Raw genomic sequence first — 18,897 nt, forward strand, 5'->3', positions numbered from 1 at the left:
ACAGTCAGCCTGGAGGGGACTGTGGGAGGGGATTTGGGAGAAACAGGGGAGGGAGCTGATGGTGTAGAAGAGTTTGGGCGCCATTTTCCAAATCACAATCCATTCTCAATAGGTGTCCCCCAGCCGACCCCTCTGTCCCAAAAAAAGCAGGAGTGGTGGCTCCAGGTTTGATGAGGGCTCAAGTCTGGAGTGGAAATTAGGTTCCCAAGGGAAACAGATGGAGATGGGGATGGTGGGGACGTGGATGTGGCTGGGGACATGGATGGGATTAGGCATGAGGATGTAGATGGAGCGCTCCCCAGTTACAACCAAAATGTGGATGCGTGACTCTGGGTAGGTGCTCATTGGGCTGAAGAACTGGTTCTCCTTGACCAGGGGTGGACCCGGAGAGCAGGAGAGGCCCTAGGGAAGGATGTGAGCTCACTGGGTTGGCTCACAATGAGCCACCCACACAGGAAGCTGAGCCCTCACTGCTGGGGCACCCACCCCACCCCCACCTTGCCCCATCCAGAGCTCTGCAAGGCAGGGGAGCAACCCCTGGAGCCCCCCGCCCCCCAAGACAGAGGGAAAACAATCAGATTGGGTCACTCCCCTACTGTAAGCCAGAGCTTAAAACTGTGTTTCCCTTAGAATCAAATCCAAACACTCAACTGTGGACTATAGGATCGTGCATGACCCAGCTTCTGTCCACCCCTGGGTCACCTATTGCAGCCGCTCGGGCCTTGAATGCACACCCTTCAGGGCCCTTGCACTTGCCCTGTCCTTGTTTGTAACACATATCCCCCTAGTCTCAACTCAGCTGTCACCTCCTCAGAGTGACCTTCCCTGATCACCACATCTAATGCTCCCCCCCACCCAGGTCATGCTAACACACCACCTGGTTTCATCTCCTGACTGCACTTGCAACCATCTGAAAGGATGTATTTGTTTATGTGTTTGTTTATGTGTTTTTTGTCTGCCCCCATAAGCCAGTTGAAGTAGGGGTCATGCCAGGGGAATTGACAGCCGCGTCCTCCACATACTCTCTAGGGAGACAGGAGCCATGAGGCAAGCAGACCCCAGAACGTCAGTGCTGGAAGGGACTTTCCTGGTCTTCACGTTCCTCCCATTTATCTGAAAAATCTGGGCCATTGAGGCTGAGGGACTCGGAAAGAGGGCTGGTATCTTCTCTTTATACCATACCAGCTGCCCTCCAGACTTACGGAAAAGCACAGAGGGGGTCCAGGGTGCAAGATGAGGGACGCCACCTGTCTGACAAGGCTGGAGCTTTACATGGGCCCCCTCCCCACATCCTGTCCCCAGAGGCTTCCAGAGCCCACGTAGGATCCTACGTGTGGCCATGTGTGTCTCCCCAGTAAATCTCCCTCCAAGCTGGCTTTCTGGGGAAACAGATTCCAATCATCCCCCCTGGTTCCACCCTCTCTGGCTCTGGGACATTTGCAGACGAGGCATGTCTTCTAATGCTAACTTTGGTGCAGGCCAAGGAGTGTCCGTCCTCTTGGAAAGACAAGCTGCCTGACTGTGCCCTGACATCCTTCCAGCGTATCCCGGTCCTGCTGTTCTAAGTCAATGCCCAGGTTTAAGGGGATGGCACATCCAGCCTCTGCTATAGTTATTATAGCCACAAGGGGGCGCCGTTGGGTATGTCTTATTCCTTGATTTTGTTCAAAGGCGAGCAGAAACTGGTGATTTTGGCTAAATTCTTAGGCTGGAATCTGCAGGTAAGACATCCCCGAACACGCCTCTTCATGCACAATGCCGTGGGGATCCTATTCTCCCAGTATCACATGTTCAGGAAGTGAAAATCCGATCTTTGGCAGAGCCAAAGTCTGCCCCACGTCCACTCCCCAAAGACACTGTGACCAGGGCTTGGTGGGGTACAAAATTTGACTCAGGAGGCAGAAGAGGTAAGGGGGGCTAGATCTGAAGTCTAGGGAAGCAGGAAAATGGGAAGGTTGGGTGGCTGTGGAGAAAGATATGGATGACTGGCTTGAGGGCTGCACAAATCTCAATTTTTAAGGGCTACAGGGCTGGAAGGGAGAACATTAGACCCCCCAGATTACCATCTGTTTCAGTCAGGGTGGGTTAGATTATGCTGCAACAACAAATAATCTCAAAATCTCAATGGCTTAACCCAGCAAAAGTTCATTTCTCACTCAGCTCCATGCCCAGCTCAGGTCATCACGGGGCTCTAGTCCCTCAGAGACAGAAGCTGATGGAAGCAACATCTCATCACATGCTTCTAGAACAGAGAGGCAGAGAGCAGAGAACTCTGGTGAGCTCATGCCAGCAGTTAAACGCTCCAGCCTGGAGATGACCACATCACTTCTGCTCATAGCTTGTTGGCCAAAACTCATCCATGACTCCACCCATGCACAAGAGAGCCAGAGGTTGAATCCTCCATGTGTCCAGAAGAGGAACCAGATCTCAGTGGCAATGCTAACAACTCCCACACCCAGAAGCTGGATTCTCAGGCTTTGCAAAATACCCACTTTTTTGTATCGGCTCCTTGAGTCTGGATATCCCTTCACCTTCTGATGGAAAACACACTCTGGGAGGTGAAGGAACGTAGGATCTGGCTAGGTGGTGGGTTGAGCTGGGAGGCTTCCTGTCTCCAGAGCAGGTGATCCAGGGACTCATTGCTGCTCTTTCTTTCTCTAATCCCCTGGTTCCCCACCCACCTACATGCACACAGGAACAAAAACAAAAATGAAATGGGAGCCAAGTATATTGATTTTTATTGAATTTACTGAGCTCAAGGACAAAAATGGTGGGGAATGATAGTGGGGATAGGAAAGAGCTGGGGAGAGACTCCACGCACACACACACGCACATACACACAAGCCAGGGAGCCTGGCCCTGAGAACTACAGCTAGAGGTACAGGTAAGCTGGGCTCTAATTGTAACCCTCTCCCTAAAGATGCTGGGGTCAAAGTGGACCACATGACAGATCCAGGGTACACATCCTTCCTTGTCCAGTTTCCAGGCTCTTCCAAAGAAGGAAGTTGCATTGGATTGGTCCTAGGATGGGAGGAAAGTGGAAACAAAGAGGCAAAGTAGGAGAAGCAGTTTTGGAATGGGGAGGACTGGGAAGACGCCCTCAGAGTCCCAACCTGGGCCCAATGGGAGGAGGAAGAGTTTTCACAGAAGGCGGGGGTAGGCTAGGCTTTCACAGGAGCCTGTCCAAAGTAGGGCAAGGGGTGTTGGGGTTCCTTCCTTTTGAAGGGCCTGTTGTGCACCTGACTTTAGCCAGCGGTTTCTCACCCTGGACACCGCTGTACTGGCAGCTCAGGGCCCAGTTCATGTGATGCTAGAGCCACCGTGGGTGGAAAAGGTGCAGAGAAAGTTCACGCTGACCGAGAACAGGGAAGACGGAAGATCCTTGAGGACCCTGAGAAACTGGGCCACCTCACGCTTGGGCTTTCCGGGTGGTAGGAGGAAGGGGTTAAATGGAGACGCTGTTCTCGATGAGGGGAGGGTCCAGGTAGTATAGGGCAGCTCCAGGCCCCCGCTCCGCTCCCGCTCCCGGATGTCTCGCGAGATCTGAGCCAGGCGGCTCTGGAAGATGGCGGTGCTCGCGAGCGGCCTTTCCTCGGTGAAGTGCTCGTCCGGGTAGGTGTCCAGGGGCCGCTGGGAGAAAATTCAGGTGCGGGGTCAGGATGATGTTCAGGACGGGATGGAGAATAATGAAGGGCCACATTTGCCAGCAAATACAGTCAAAGTGGCTTCTAAAGGCGGGCGTGACCCAGCCACGGCTACTGTAAACGCAAACCCTTCAAACCTCCAAACCACCACTCCAGCGACCTGCGCAGAGCAGCCTGGACACCCGCAGCCCACGGGTCCCTAAAAAGGTCCCTTCCTGTGCCTGGGCCACTGCTCTATGAACTAAATACAACCACATTCAGAACACACCTGAAATCAAACGTAAACAGGCCCGAGCAATTATGCCCAAGGATACACCTGTTACCTCACAGTTTCACAGATGTAAACCCCTGAAGACAACCAGGTCTGAGGCATCTCCCAGTCAACCAATGTTGCCAGCATAATCAGCATCACCGTACACTCGTGCTTTACAGCGTAGCCAATCACAGTCAAGAAACAGCGCAGTGAACTTCAGTCAGTGCCATCGTGTGGCGGAGCAGAGCTGCCCCTCTGGGCTTGACCGCAATGCACAACCAGTTCGCCATCACGGTTCCTGGGGCCAGTCTCCGAACCAGCACACACTGCTCATACAATACAACTGTTGCCAACAATCCTGTTGTTTAAAATATTCTTTGTCTTGTTTTATTGCGCCAGTGAAGCCTCCCAAAACACTGTTAAATCACAGCCTTGTTTTCTTGTCCCTGACTTTAGCGACCTCTATTGTTTCACCATGAGGACAGTGTTTTCTGAAATATATTTTATCAAAACTCCATAAGGGAGTTTCATCTTTTTTAAGATTTTTTTTTTTTTTGATATGGACCATTTTCAAAGTCTCCATTGAATTTGGTACAATATTGCTTCTACTTTACACTTTTGGGGTTTTTTTTGGCGGCGAGGCATGTGGGATCCCAGCTCCCCTACCAGGGGTCGAACCCGCACCCCCTGCAGTGGAAGGCAAAGTCCTAACCACTGGACCACCAGGGAAGTCCCGGGAGTTTCATCTTATACTGAGTTTTTATTAGTAATGGCTGTTCTCATTTATCATACGTTTTTTCAGCATATATTGAGATGATTATATGGTGTTTCTTTATTGATGTAAGGAAGTGTATTGTTAGGTTGCATAAGGTTGAACCAACCTTTCATTCCTAAATTAAACTAGATTTCATCATGATGTATTATTGTTTTACTATTTACTGTTGGCCTTCACGGACTACTGATATATTTTTAAGATTGTTGTAGATAAGTGGAATGAGTTTGTAATTTTATTTTCTTAATTACAGGTGATGTTGCAAGGGCTTTACATGGACCATCACAACGGCACAACAATTCTATAAGACAGGTACTCTTATCATTCCCACTTTACAGATAAAGAAACTGAGGCTTAGAGAGCCCGATTACATACCCAAGGTCACATAGGTGGGAAATGTGGATCTGGGACTAGAACCCTCTACCTGAGACTCACTTCTCAAGAGCACTGCCTTTGCCAGGTGCTGGTATCAGGGTTCCCAGTAAAATGATTTGGGAAGCTTCTACTCTTTTCTACACTTTCAAGCAGTTTGAATGATTTAGGAATTATTTGTTCTTTGAAGGTTTAATAGAATGTCCATTTACAAGGAGAGGGATCAGATCTTTTACAACCCTTTTCATTTATGTATGTTTTTCACCTCTTCTGTTTTTTTTGTTTTTTAGGTTTTCTTTAAAAAATCACTTATTTCATTTAGGTTTCCAAATTTATTTGCATAAAACTAAGTATTTTCTTCTCCTTTTTAATTTTTTAAAAATTTTTTCAGTCTTCTCGAATATGTGGCTATATGCCTTTTACATTCCTGATGTTGTACATTTATGGGTTTTTTTTTTTTCTTGATTTGAATGGTTTCTGGTGTCTTTATTTTATCGGTCTTTTCAAAGAATCAGCTTTATGTCTTACTTACCAGATTGACATCTAATTTCCACAACTATAGTGTCACTACTGATAAAGCAGAACACAGAAATGTGATAGACTGGGTTCAAAGCCTACTTACTAGCTGTGACCTTGGACAAACTGCTTGGTGCCTTTGCATCTCAGTTTTCTCCCCTGTAAAATGGAGCTGCCATTTATGGAACGCTTATATGCCAGTCACTGTCTTAAGCATTTTAAATATAGCTACTTACTTATTTTGTATTTTGAAATAGTGTACACAAGATACCTGATTTAAGGACGGAGGCATGGTAGATCCTCAGAAAGTGATAGGTGCTATTATTGTTGTTGCTGTTAGAACTTTCTGGGTTGAACTTCCCACTGGCTTATGAGAAAGGGAACTCTCCACTCTCATCGTCTTGTATACTCTTCTCTCTGTACTGTGACATTGTGATTTATAATAAGAAATGTATATTTGGTCTTCTTCCTGTGCCTAGCACAGAGCTCTTAAAACCCTTATAATTTCATTAAGTGATGGAATGTTAAAGGTGTCTTTTGTTATTCATAATAAGCCCTTTTCAACCCCACCGGAGCTTATGTTAATGAGGTGACTTCTGGAAAGCCCCTGGGGTGGCCGGTTGCCGGGAGAATCAACCTTGTGATTAGAGGGTGAGAACTTTGTTTCACCCCTGCAGCCTCAGGGGAGAGGAGAGGGACTGAAAGTTGAATGAACCCCTATGGCCAATAATTTAATCAATCATGCCTAGGTAAGGCTGCCTCCATAAAAATCCCTCACGTACAAGTTTGGAGAGCTTTCAGGTTGCTGCACACGTGGAGGTGCTGGGAGGGTGGTGGACCCAGAGAGGGCAGGGGAGCTCCGCGCCCCTTCCCCAGCACCACGCTCTGTGGAGCTCCTCCATCGGGCTGTTCCAGAGTTGTATCCTTTTAGCATAAGCCGGTCATCTAGTCAGTAAACTGTTGGCTTGAGTTCTGTGAGCTGTTCTGGCAAATGATCAAAACTGAGGAGGGGGGTCATAGAAACCTCTTATAGCTGGTTGGTCAGAAGCTTAGATGACACGCTGGACTTGCGATTGGCACCTGAAGGGGGTGAGGCGGGTGGAGTGGAGGAGCAGTCTTGTGGGACTGAGCCCTTGACCTGTGGGATCTGACACTATCTCCAGGTGGACAGTGTCAGAACCGAGTTAAGTCATGGGACACCCAGCTGGTTTCGGAGAACTGCTTGGGGTGGTGGGAACCACTCACACACATTTTCTGGCTGGAAGAATCGAGTTGAGAGTATCGAGAGTACCCACAGAGTGTTCTGTGAGTAGACAAAAAGCAGAGAGAGCTTTTCCTTTATAACGACAGAAATGGGTGTCTCCAGATCCTTGGGAGGTGGGACCAGAGAGAAGCAGCCTCCAGGGACGAGTTCCTGCATTCCCGGGCATGAGATGATAAGTTAAAACTTGTTAGAGAGATAAACCCTCTGTGCCAAATGGAGTCAAGCGGGAGAGATGAGGATATCACGTAATGTCAGAAAGCTTGGGGTAATGTCAGAAAGCTTGGGGACACGACCTGGAGGGCAGAGACATGACTGGTGACGCGGTGTGTAAATGGAGGTGATAGTAATTGGTGATTAAAGGGCTGCTCCCCTGGCCCAGCCTAACTCACAGCCTCCTTGCCGTCCTTCCTGCCTCCAGAATTGCCGCTCCCATCCATCCGCACAGCCACAGAAGCACCCTCGCTAAAACACAAATTTAGCCACGTCACCCCCAGGCTTAAACTCTTCAATGGTTCCCCTCTGTCCTGTGAACAAATACCGCACCCACACTGAGCCGTTTATGCTCCTGCAAACCCACCGACAGACTCTCACCTTCACTTGGCTTTACTTGGTAGAGTCCTTCCCTCTGCCTAGAAACTAACCCTGCCCCTCTTTTGTCTGCCAAACCCCTCCCTGTCCCAGAGGTTTCATCTGAGATGTCACTTCCTCCAAGAAGCTGTCCCAGGTTCACCCAGACTTGGTCAGGTTCCATGGGGCCCCATTCTCACCTCTGTCACTAGACTGTAAGCTTATGACATCAAGGTTCATAACTGCCCACCAGTGTCTGGCACTGCAGGTTCTCAGGAAGTCCTGATTGAATGGAGGAGTTCATGAATAATTCCTACAAGATGGTGGTGCCCTTTTCCATTTTCCTGTGTGTCTCCTCAACCTGGCCACAGGATTCTTGAAGGCAGGACGTTCTCACCCAGCTTTATGAGCCTGGCGCCCAGCACTGCGTTGACACATGGGAGGGATCCAGCAGATGTGCGCTGGATATCTGGGTGAATGGATGAGTGGTTGACGGACGAGTAAGTGGTTGGATAGACAGATGGACGGATAGGTGGATAGATTGGTAAACTGGTGAATTAGATGGAAGTTGTGCCCCGGCCACTAAACTGGTATTTGCTTCAGTGTATGTCTTTGGGGACCAACTGTCATTTCCTGAAGAAACTGAAGAACCCAAGGCAGCTCAGCAGTGGACATAAATGCCAGCTATCGGCTCCCAAACTCCCTGGGAGAGCTGCCACCACCTCCACTGCCCAGGCCCTGCAAACTCCCCCCACCCCTAGACACCCCCACACACACCTGATCCTTGGGCTCTTGGCTGACCAACCAGAAGAGGAGAATGTTGTTACAGGTGGTGTTCACTTCCGGGAGGGTGTCTAGGTAACTTTTCAGGGTGGTAGTCCCCTTGGTCTGCGGTGGGGGCTGCCTCATGGATTATGGGGCATTGGGCATCCAGGCCCCAAAGTCATGCTGTGGAGACCCCACCCCAGTGGAGTTGGTTGGCCAGAGGAAGAGGACCCTCTCCCTCCTCAACATCCCTGTTCCTGCACATGCCACCCCAGATTTTGCAGTTGGGAAATAAGGGGGTCATGGAGAGGGAAGAGAGGGAGGGGTATAAGGTCGAAAGTTCCAGAAGGGTGGCAGGAGCCTGGGTCACCCCTTGTCACTCCCCGCCCAATGTTCCAGGACTGGGTGGAGTGAGTCACCTAGGAGGGAGGAGGACCCAGAGTAGAGGTCACCCGAGAAGCGGGTCTTGCATTGGCCCCACACACAGAGCAGGCTGCTACTCCACTTGGTCGCAGCCCATCCGAGACAGGAGCCCCTAAGTTCCACTCCCTCCACAACCCAACTCGAGTCACCATTACAAGCTTGGACCCAGCTCCACTCCAGTCATCATCCAGCCCCAGTGCCCAGCCCTATTCATAAACCCATCACAGCTCCGACCCTCCCATGCTCTCAACCCGAACTCTGGCCTCATGTCCATTGCTGGGCCTAATGTCGCGTGACCCAGTGCCCCCCAGGCCCGCCCTCCGCAGCCTCACCTGCCCACTGTTGACGGCGGCGTGCTGGGCGGAGCAGTTGAAAATGACTGCAGTGAGGAGCTTCATCAGCTCTCCCGGGGTGCACAGCCTGCATGGGAAGCCTGCGTGTGGGAGGAAGGGAAGAGGATGCAGATGGAGGGGACCAGATTCCCCAGGGCTGGGGTTCACTGCAGGAAGAGAGTGAGCTGTGCGTACTGAACATGTGGCCACCACTGTCTTTAGACAAGGATTAGGGTTGGGCTGAGGTTAGGGATGGTGGTCTTCACCAAGGTGTGGTCTCTGAAGGGGGTACTGGGACGGGACCAGAAAATGCCCAGTTGGCAGAGCTCACAACCGAAGAGCCCGGTGGGTTCAGCGTGACAGCCAAGCTGCCCCTCCCTGAACACCAAGGCACTTCTTTCTGCAGCCCATATTAGTACTTAATGACTTAATTCTCCCCAGTTCACCAAGATTTGTCTGAGCACTCAGGAGCAGATCCTCCACTGCTGGGTTTAGTGGCAGAGACAGATGGCCAGAGAGGGTGCTACTTATAAGCTTGCAGTGATAGAAGCAGAGGGAGGCTTTAAGGCCAGGGCTTGGCTCTTTGAGGAGAGGGCAGGCAGGGCAGGCTCGGCACTGGGGCTGGCGTGGTTAGGGGTGACTTTCCTGGAGGAAGAGAAGGGCCTCCCTGGGTAGAAGAATGGGTGAGCTTTGAATGGAGAAAAGAAGACAGAGGAAGGCATTTTCAAGCTCAGCCCTTGGTCCTCTTTTCTCTGTACCTTAGTGGTCTCATTCAGGACTGTGGCTTTAGCACCTCCCACTGGCTGAGGATTCCCAAATTCACATCTCTCCTCCTCCTGGCCCCTGAACTCTGGACTCAGCAGTGGGTGTCAGCTACTACCTGACATCTCTGCCTGAGTGTCTATGAGGCATCTCAGACTTGACACCTGCCAAGCCTAATGCTTGACTCCCTACTCCGCACGCTCCCCAAACCCATCTCCCCCTCCCCCACCAGTGGTCCCACTTCGGTGCTCTCTGTCCAGTTGCTCCCGCCAAAATCCGTGCGCTGGCTCCTCTCTTTATCTCATACCGCACAAGTCAGCAAATTCTTGCAGAAACCAATCTCGTCCCATCACCATACCACCCTGTCTCCAGCATCTCGCTCCTGGATGAATTGACTGCTTCTGCCTTTGCCCCTGACAGCCTGTTCTTCACGTGACAGCTGGAGTGAGTGATCCTTTAGAATCATAAATCCAATTATGTCACCCCTAGCTAAAACCCACTAAGGGCTTCCCACCTCACTTGCCTCGCCATGGCCCTACTTGTTCTGGCTCTCATTCCTTCTCCAACTTAATTTCCTTCCCTACTTTTCTCCCTCTGACTCTACTCAGCCACATGGGTCTTCTGATTCCTCAAACCCACCAGCACACTCCCACCTCAGGGCCTTTGCACTGACTCCATCTCTGCCTGTACACTCTTGCCCCGGTTATCCACAGAACTAGCTCTCTCCCTTCCTTCACATCTCTGTCAAACATCACCTCCTCAGGGACTTCCTGGTGGCGCAGTGGGTAAGAATCCGCCTGCCAGTGCAGGGAACATGGGTTCGAGCCCTGGTTGGGGAAGACCCCACATGCTGCAGAGCAAGTAAGCCCATACGCCACAACTACTGAGCCTGTGCTCTAGAGCCTGCGAGCCACAACTACTGAGCCCACGTGCTACAACTACTGAAGCCCACACACCTAGAGCCCCGTGCTCTCTGCAACTAGAGAAAGCCTGTGAGCAGCAACAAAGAACCAACACAGCCCAAAATAAATAAATATATAAATTTATTTTTTAAAAAAATCACCTCCTCAGAGAGGCCTTCCCTGACCACCTACCTGAAATAATCCCCCCTACCTCGACCCACTATATCCCCTGATGCTCTTTTGTTCTCCTTAGTATTCATAACCACCTGACATATTTGCTAGTTTATTATCTGTATCTCCCCACAAGAATGTTAAGCTTCATGAAGGCCAGGATTTTTGTCATGTTCACTGCTGAACCCCAGCACCTCGAACGATACTTAATAAATATTAACAGTACTTAATAAACTTTACTGGTTGAATGAAGTGAAAGCGTGAGAGGGTAGGAAGCCAGAGTGGGAAGGCACGGAGGCATAAACAACGTGAGGGAAAAGGAGGAGACTTAATTGGAGGTGAGGCTGCAGCAGTGTGCCAGGCAGGGTAGTTTCTGGGCACTGTTTCAGAGGATTACTGGGGCAGTGGCCCCAGTAATTGAATTGGCAGGCGAGCAGCGAGAGGCTGGGAGGGGTGGGACGGGTTGAGAGGCGGCTGCCACAACGCACGAGTAGTGAGAGGACTGGGACTCGGACGGTGACAGTAGAAAATGATGGGGACAATAGGATTAGCCACCCTACTGGATGTAGGGAGAGAGGAAGACATCGGGGAACATGAGTCAAGATGGCTCCAGGGTTTGGAGTCAGGATGACAGGAAAGAGGCTGATGCAACAGAGCAGACAGAGAGGCTTGGAGGAAGGACCAGGTGTCTGTCTGCCTGGGAGTGTGTGGGAATTTTCTGAATGTTCTGTTCGTGGTGGATAGAATAAAAAAGCAAAGATAGACCGTCTACGGGAATTTTTCTTTAGTGCATATTATTTGTTTTTTCCCTTTGAAATATGGAAGCAAGGGGCATGCTGACTGAGGTTAATGAATGAATGTGTTTTACCTTAAAACATGAGTCTAGAATTACTTTGGGCTGTTTGGAAGAGATGTTTGTCTATCTGAAGGATGTCCTGATGTATTAAATCAGAGACAAGTTGAATAAAGAAAGATCAGAGAGTTGATCCCGCTCTGGGTCTTGAATAGGAAACAGATAACCCCAAAGAGAAAAATAGCTGGCCCTGGAGGAGAAGCAGTCAGGATCAGGACGCCCCTGATTAATAGTAGGGGTGCAAAGCACAGGGAGGGGCTGCCCTTTAAAAGATCCAAAAGAGACCTGGCTGTCACCACCTTAACCCAGAAGTCACACTTGGCATCACTCATAGTGAGACAGCCTGACGTCACATGCCTCCCAATATGATGCAATGCAGAGAACACAGCATCACTGGAGAAATACTCTTGCCCAAAACATTTAACCTTTAGGTATTGCTTCCAGGTGACAAAAAACACAGGGGGTAGAGGAATGACATCATGAGGAAGCAATTAGATAAATTTGGAAGGTGAGACATTCTTCAGAACAACTAGTCCTAGCTTTTCAGTAGCCCTTGTGAGATGTCATGTGATTTCAAAAAGGGTGGAGGGGCCTGTGCCAAAGTGAGAGAGGCTTTAGAGTCAAAACAAACAAAGGTGTCATGTGGTCCTTGACTGGCTCCAGAATCAACAGGATCAGCTGAGGGAGAATGGGACAAGTGAGGCAATTTGAGTATGGACTGGTAAGAGGGTGATGTTGGAGATTATTGTCAATTTTGTTAAGTATGATGGCAGCATTGCGGTTGTGTAGAAAAGCGGCATCGTGGGTTTGTTTGGGTTTTTTTTTGAGATGCATAGCAATTAGGGGTAAAATATGAAATGTGTGTAATTTACCTTAAAAGACTTCAGCAATAAGCAAAAGCAACAGCTTAATCAAATATGGTAACAGCTGTGTCTAGGTGGTGGGTAAATGGGTGTTCATTACATCATATCCTATACTTTTCTGTATGTTCAAAATTTTGTTTAAAAAAAAACAAACAGCCGGGACTTCCCTGATGGCCCAGTGGTTAAGACTCCGTTCTTCCAATGCAGGGAGTGCAGGTCTGATCCCTGGTCGGGGAGCTGAGATCCCCACAGGCTGCACAGAGTGGCCAAAAAAAAACCTTTGGAGCCCATTACAGGTAGGGCTACACCAGCTGTTCATTCTATTTCCTGGTGACCTGAGACCACGCCTCCTTCCCGGGTCTCCCCCAACGGGAATTCCTCTGGGTGGCCATCAAAAGTGCTAAGTCAGCTAAAAGTCACATCCCTGCCAAGAGAAGACATCCCAGGCAGTGACAGTCTTCCACCCTCTGGCCAGGGCTGGGATGGGGAGGCGGCAGAGGGCCTGAAAGAAGTGGGAGGTTCTGAAGGACACGTCCTCTGTGGAGCAAAGGGAAGACTTTAAGGAAGGGAGGACTAAGCAAAGGAGGCCTGAGAGGGGGCCACTGGTGTTGGTGGGTCTCAGAGGCCACAATGGCAGTGTCAGAAGAGAGGGGAGAGTTAGGGGCCAGTGACAGGTGTAAATAAGGAGGAATCGGGCAACAGCAGTACCAAGCTACTCCATGAAGCCAAAAGTGAGAGAGGTTGGTGGTTGGAGGGGCCACCCGGCAGGACGGGAATAAGAGGGTATGAGAGAGGATTCCAGAGTCCTTAGTACTTGCAGCTGGAGATGGCTCCTACCGCATGATGTGACTCATCCACAGACCTCAGCAAGCGGAGGTGAATGGGTGGTAAAGGTGGAGCAGGGACCAGACAGGCACCACGTAGTGGCTGAAAGCAAGGGCTTTGGAGATGTTGGGCGCTGGCTCTGGATCCTGCCTCTGCCACTTACTACCTGTGCAGCCTTCTGTGCCTGTTCCTTATCTGTTTGGTGGGGCTAACAACAGCATGTACTTCCAAGGCTTGCCAATGAATAAGAACTGGGTCATGATAGGGCCAAGGGGGACAGTGGGTTTGGAGGATGGGGAGGAGATATCTGAGCTTTCCTGGCCCAGGAACTCCTGAGCAAAGATCTCTCCAACCCAGGCCTGCAGCTCCGAATCCTGCTGCACAGATGCATCACTGGGGTAATAGTAGGCCATGATTTCTGAGACAAAACTGTAGGAAAGAGATGTCCCTGCTACGGCAGTGACCTTGGGCTCGGGCCTTGCCCGAAAACCAAGGCCCAGTGCTGCTCAGGCCAGGGAGAGCCAGCTGCCCAGAGTCCACTGAGAGTCCATGGGGGTTCAGTGGGGACCCCCAGATTCAGTTGGAACCCCAGTGCCCAGGCTTGCCTCAAGTCTCACCCCCACTCCAGAGAGGCCACCGAGGAGAGCCTGACATGCTGTGTCCCCTCGCCACTCAGCACCCAGGAGAAGGGAAGACCTGCCCACCTAAAGGCCCCAGTCCACACCTAGCTGTTGCTGCTGCCCTGACTCCTCTGGACGGCCCGTCCTTCCGGTCCTCTGCTCATTCACACACAGCCCAGCCCCTCCTCAGCCCATGGCTACCTGCCATTTCATAAGGAACCCCAACCGCAACTCTCACCCTTGAGGTGCCCCACGCTGGGCCGGAGGACACCTGAAACCCCCAGCATCAAGCACCCCAGCCTGCATGAGCACACGGGTCCACCCTGCCCCTGGGCCAGATTGGCTGCAGGTCCCGGGCCCACACCTCTCAATGGCCGCCCAGACCTTCAGGCCGTCGTCTCGGTAATGGTAGTTGGGGGTATCCAGGATGCCGCGGGCCCGCAGGCTGTCTGGAAGGCAGAAATTGGTGTAGGTCAAGTGGGCCAGATCGGTGCTCATGAGGTAGAGGAGGACTTGCCTCCCGATGGACGTGACCTGAGGACAGAACACAGCTGGGCTCCCGGACCGGCCCATCCCCCACCCCAGTGCCTGGGGATGAGATTGGTCTAGTGACTCAGCAGAGGGCATTTTTTAGTTAATCGAGCAGTCCAAGACCAAGGATCAAACACCCATGAGAGCACGACATGGGCTGCGCAGGTTGCGGCCTTACTACGTGCGTAGGCGGTAATCCTTAGGTACGTGGGAACTAGAAGAATAACTGAAGGCCGGGCAGGCCGGGAGGGGAGCGGCGACGCAGGGTCAGCGGGCGGCTGTGCTCAGGCCGGGGTACCTCGTCCAACTCTAGGAGCCTTTGGAACCCCGAGCCCGAGGAGGTGGGGCCGGTGAGTGGGATCGAAGGGAGGGAGACAGGGTTTGTGAGCGGGGCAAGGTGCCCTCGGGAAGGAGCCCCTTGGAAGGGGCGGGCGGGGAGCCGGGAGGCCGCACCTTGTCCACAAGGCCCTCTGGTTTGAGCAGCGTGGCGCGTGCGACGGTGTTCACCTGCAGCGTGTAGCGAGTGTGCGGAAGCAGGAGCTGCGAGCGGGTTGAGATCACAGGAGCCGAAGGTCAGGGGAGAAGGCCGTCCCTGCCCCGCTCCCTCTGGCCCCGCCCGGGGGTCACCCAGACCTTGTAGATGGGGTGGCAGCGCGGCAGCTGACGCAGCGTGGCCACGGCGAAGGCCTCGCACAGCAAATGCGTGCACAAAAAGTGCGTGTTCTCGTGCACCAGGAACTCCGAGTTGCGCACCCACGTCTTGGCCAGCAGCCAGTCCCAGTCGGAGTCAGTGGGCAGAAAAATGGGGCTGCCTGGCCCGGAGGTCTGGCTGAGCTGCGTCCAGGAATAATAAGGGGCTGAGGCTCTAGACTGCTAGTGTGCCCCTTGAGGCCCCGCCCCCGCAGCCCCGCCCCGCGCCGCCCCCCCCAACCCCCCAGAGCCCGGCCCCAGGCTCACCTGGATGGCCAAGGGCAGCAGCGCCCCCTGGGGGTTGAGCCACAACCGGCAGAGTGGGGAGGCTGCGTACTGCGGGCGGCCGTTTACGCAGTGGATGGGGACCTCTGCCGGGATCCAGTAGTCCGCTAGGAAGATGTGCCCCCTCTGGGGAAGTTGCACGGAGCCTTAGAGTGGTCTCCCCACCCGCGCACTGCTTCCCTCCGTTCTCTGGCCGCTCCCGCTCCAGCCTGGGTCTCAGTAATTATTGGTGCCTGCACTAAAGGCCAGTGTTGGGTACCCCACCCTTCCCCAAATGTCCGGAATGAGGTCCAGCTGAGTCCTTCATTGTGCAGCCTCTCACCTGGCTTCCCAGCAGCTTGGACAAGCCGGCATCCTCTCCCCCTTTCCCCATACCTTGGTCCTTCCTATTCTCTCAAGTCAGATGACTTCATTGTATCCAGTATCAGCAAAATCAACACACGAGGGGAATCCACCAACCCCATCTCCAGCCCCCTGGAGGATGCCTGGGGGCTTGACTGGGCTGTCATCTCCTCCCACACCCTAGGAGTTTCTAGTTCTCAAGGATCATTCTTGCTCCTCTAGTGGTGCTGCCTTTGGCCTGTCCTAAAACAGCCTTCTTCAGGCCTCAGCACCTGGGATCTTGGAGGCCCCAGAACAGGGACAGGGCCTCCTCCTCCAGGCTGTCATGCTCATTCATACCACTTCAGCAGGCCCCATCTCATGCCTCAAGCCTGAGCCCCATCTGGCTCTCATCCATATCTGCTCTACTTAAAGGCGCAGGGCTGGGGGATGAGGCCTGCAGGCTGGATGCAGCCATCCCACCCTTACCTTCCATACCCATCCCTTCTCCCTACTGACAACTCATTCACCTCTAGCTCTGTCTGCGGGCAGGTGCCTGGTCTCAGCGAGGGGGCCACCATGTCATTGGTGACAGGCAGCTTGCTGGGCAAGCTGGAGAGGCAGTGGAGCATGACAAGATTGACACCGTTCAGGTACTGGTATCCGAAGAAGTGGTCTTCACATCAGTGCTCAGTGACGTACTCTAGGGGACAACAGAGGGGGGCCAGTTGAGCTGGAAACTGCTTCACTAGATCATGCTCAACCCAGCCCTTTGCTCATCACCGTGGTTTAGCCTTTCCTTCCAACAATCCTATGAGAGTAGGTATAATTATATCTTCAGTTTAACACTGGACACCAAAATTCCAAGAGGTAGAGTGACTTGCTCAGTTGGGTGGCAGAGCAGGGATTTGAACCAAAGTCTGGTCCCAAAGCCCAGAACTCTTGGTGGCAGGGGTAGGGGAAGAGAGGCAAGTGCATCTGATCAGGATCAGGACTCCCTAAGTGACCCGTGACCCTCTGTCTGTCCCCACTCACTTATTCTTGTCCCCTCCCAGAGGGAGGAGAGATTGGTTCCTGAGGGGAATCTGGGAGATTGCCACCAGTGAAGCCAGGAGCCCCTCCCTCTGGGATCCAGCAGTCCCCCTGAGAGAGCCAGAAGAAGGCCCTTTCCCAGGATGGGGCGGAGGGGTCTGAGTATGGGGTAGGGTGGAGGATGGACATCTCTGCCTGGCTCTGCACACCTGAGGTGGAGGTCTTGTGGCAACACATGATATTCCGGATGTCATCCAGCTTCTTCCAGGAGCCCTTGCGGTCCAGCAGACCCAGAAGCTTCATGCCCAGGGACCTGTGGGAGGGGAAGTGGGGGTGGGCAGGGGGGCTAGGGGCTGCCAACTGCACTGTGCCCCCAGCCTAGAGGCCTGGAGGGATCTGACAAGGTCAGCGCCCAGAGAAGAGGTACCTAACAGTCCACATGGGAGAAAAGTCTAGAGACTCCTTGAGGCTTTGTAGGGGTGACTCCACATGTGTGTGCAAAGGTGGTGTGCAGGGTGCAGACAGGTCTCCTCGTTGGTGTTTCATCCTGCTTTCTCCAAGCTCTCAGCTTGTCACAGACCTTCCCTGGTCCCCCTCTGCCCACATGACAAAGCCCCAACTGCTCAGGCTGCCTAGGAAGCTCCCCACCAGCTGATTTCTACAACCTTTCTAGCTTTTTCTCCCACCCTTTGCACTAACCAATCCAGTCACAGCCTTCTTGCTAAACATAGCCAGAGATGTACTTTGTACACTGAACCAGTAAAAGTGGGCTTGCCAACCGCGGGCCGGCACTTTTCACTTTGTGGATGTCGGTACTGTTTTAATTATTTTACAATGAGCATGTACTATTTTATAATCAGAAAAAAATGCTTGAAATGAAGTCAGCTTTCTCCCCTGTCCAGGGCTTTGTTCAAGCTGTGCCTCTTCTAGAAAACCTTCTGCTACATCTCCACCTAGTATCAAACCTATCTGTTCTTCTGTGTGCACCTTAGATGCAAAGTCCTTCATGAAGCATGGCCTGATGGCCCCCCAAACACACGCCTTGTGTGTATCTTTCACAAAGTACCCATGACTTCCTTCGTTCCATCGTAAACCCTTAAGTACATCACTCCCTTTATTATCCTACAGTGTACTCAAATCAGCTCCTAGTGTACTGTGGGCTCCTTAGGGCCAGGACTGGGGCTGTGTATGCCTGACATACCCAGTTCGTAATAATTGCTCACTAGCTAGGCCAAGTCAAATGGAAGGGAATGGAACATAGGATAGGAGGGTTATGGCAGTTGGTCAGTAAGGTAGGCTGTGGAAGGATGCTGATGTGCCATGAAGAGTGTGGGCACCTGGAGAGGGCGCAGGGGCCTTAGTAACCTGACAAGCCCAGGGGCAGCTTCCTACGTGCTCACTAAGCCGCTCACTCCTCCTTCCATGGGTCTTTGCTGAGCACCTGCCCACTGAGCACCTGCCCACTCAGGACCTGGGGATGGGAAAAACTGGATGGGAGCTTGGTCATTAAAGCAGAGGCTGAGGAGGCAAGAGAGAAGAAAGAACAGGCCTTCCTTTTCCAAGGCCTGCCACACATGTCCTTCAGGACACCAGGCAGTCACCTCACACTAAAGCCCAGTGACTCCCTCCCCTCTGTAAATGACCACATGGCTGCCAAATTCCAGCTCCTCTTCCCATTGGCCCTTCTCTGAGCCTCACACAGGCTGTCCACGTGGTCTCCTGGGCCCTCCCTTGCCTAGACCCGCATATCCATCGGGGGACCAACTCAGGTGACTCTACCTTCCGGGATGCTCCCCTGGTCCCTTAGCCCTGCCAGGGCCTCTCAGCGGGTCCTTGTCCTGAAGCCTGAGCCCCCTGTGTCTGCCTGTGCACCCCAATCCACTGTGGACACACTCAAGCTCCACACTCCGCCTCACCTCTGCATCCCCTCCCACTAGTGCTTCTCCAGAAGAACCGTTCTGGCACCAAAGCCCAGAACACGAGGATCCGGCTCCTTGCCCTGGCCTCCTCTGGGCCTCTTGATGCAGCCCCTACGCAGATGGCCGAGCCCTGCACTCCTCCTGCCATACTGACCTGGGTCTGCCCAGAACCCACCCACTCTCCCCTCACTGCTCCTCCCCCCCCACACCCCACC

The 18,897-nt window shown here is 52.4% G+C and overlaps 1 protein-coding gene across 1 annotated transcript in view; it reads right to left on the bottom strand.

The window, feature by feature from the left end:
• Nucleotides 1–2,730: 2,730 nt before the first annotated feature.
• The window catches only part of ALOXE3 (arachidonate epidermal lipoxygenase 3), a 20,950-nt gene continuing 4,783 nt past the window's right edge, over nt 2,731–18,897 (bottom strand). The window contains 11 exon segments of the mRNA XM_024748411.1: nt 2,731–3,489; nt 3,492–3,630; nt 8,166–8,336; nt 8,909–9,012; nt 13,595–13,713; nt 14,269–14,438; nt 14,889–14,975; nt 15,069–15,269; nt 15,393–15,536; nt 16,262–16,434; nt 16,973–17,076. Of these exon segments, the coding sequence (XP_024604179.1) occupies nt 3,446–3,489; nt 3,492–3,630; nt 8,166–8,336; nt 8,909–9,012; nt 13,595–13,713; nt 14,269–14,438; nt 14,889–14,975; nt 15,069–15,269; nt 15,393–15,536; nt 16,262–16,434; nt 16,973–17,076 (1,456 nt within the window). The 3' untranslated portion in view covers nt 2,731–3,445.

This window comes from Neophocaena asiaeorientalis, unplaced genomic scaffold (assembly GCF_003031525.2).
Source record: "Neophocaena asiaeorientalis asiaeorientalis breed wild unplaced genomic scaffold, Neophocaena_asiaeorientalis_V1.1 scaffold543, whole genome shotgun sequence".
Classification (NCBI taxonomy): Eukaryota; Metazoa; Chordata; class Mammalia; order Artiodactyla; family Phocoenidae; genus Neophocaena; species Neophocaena asiaeorientalis.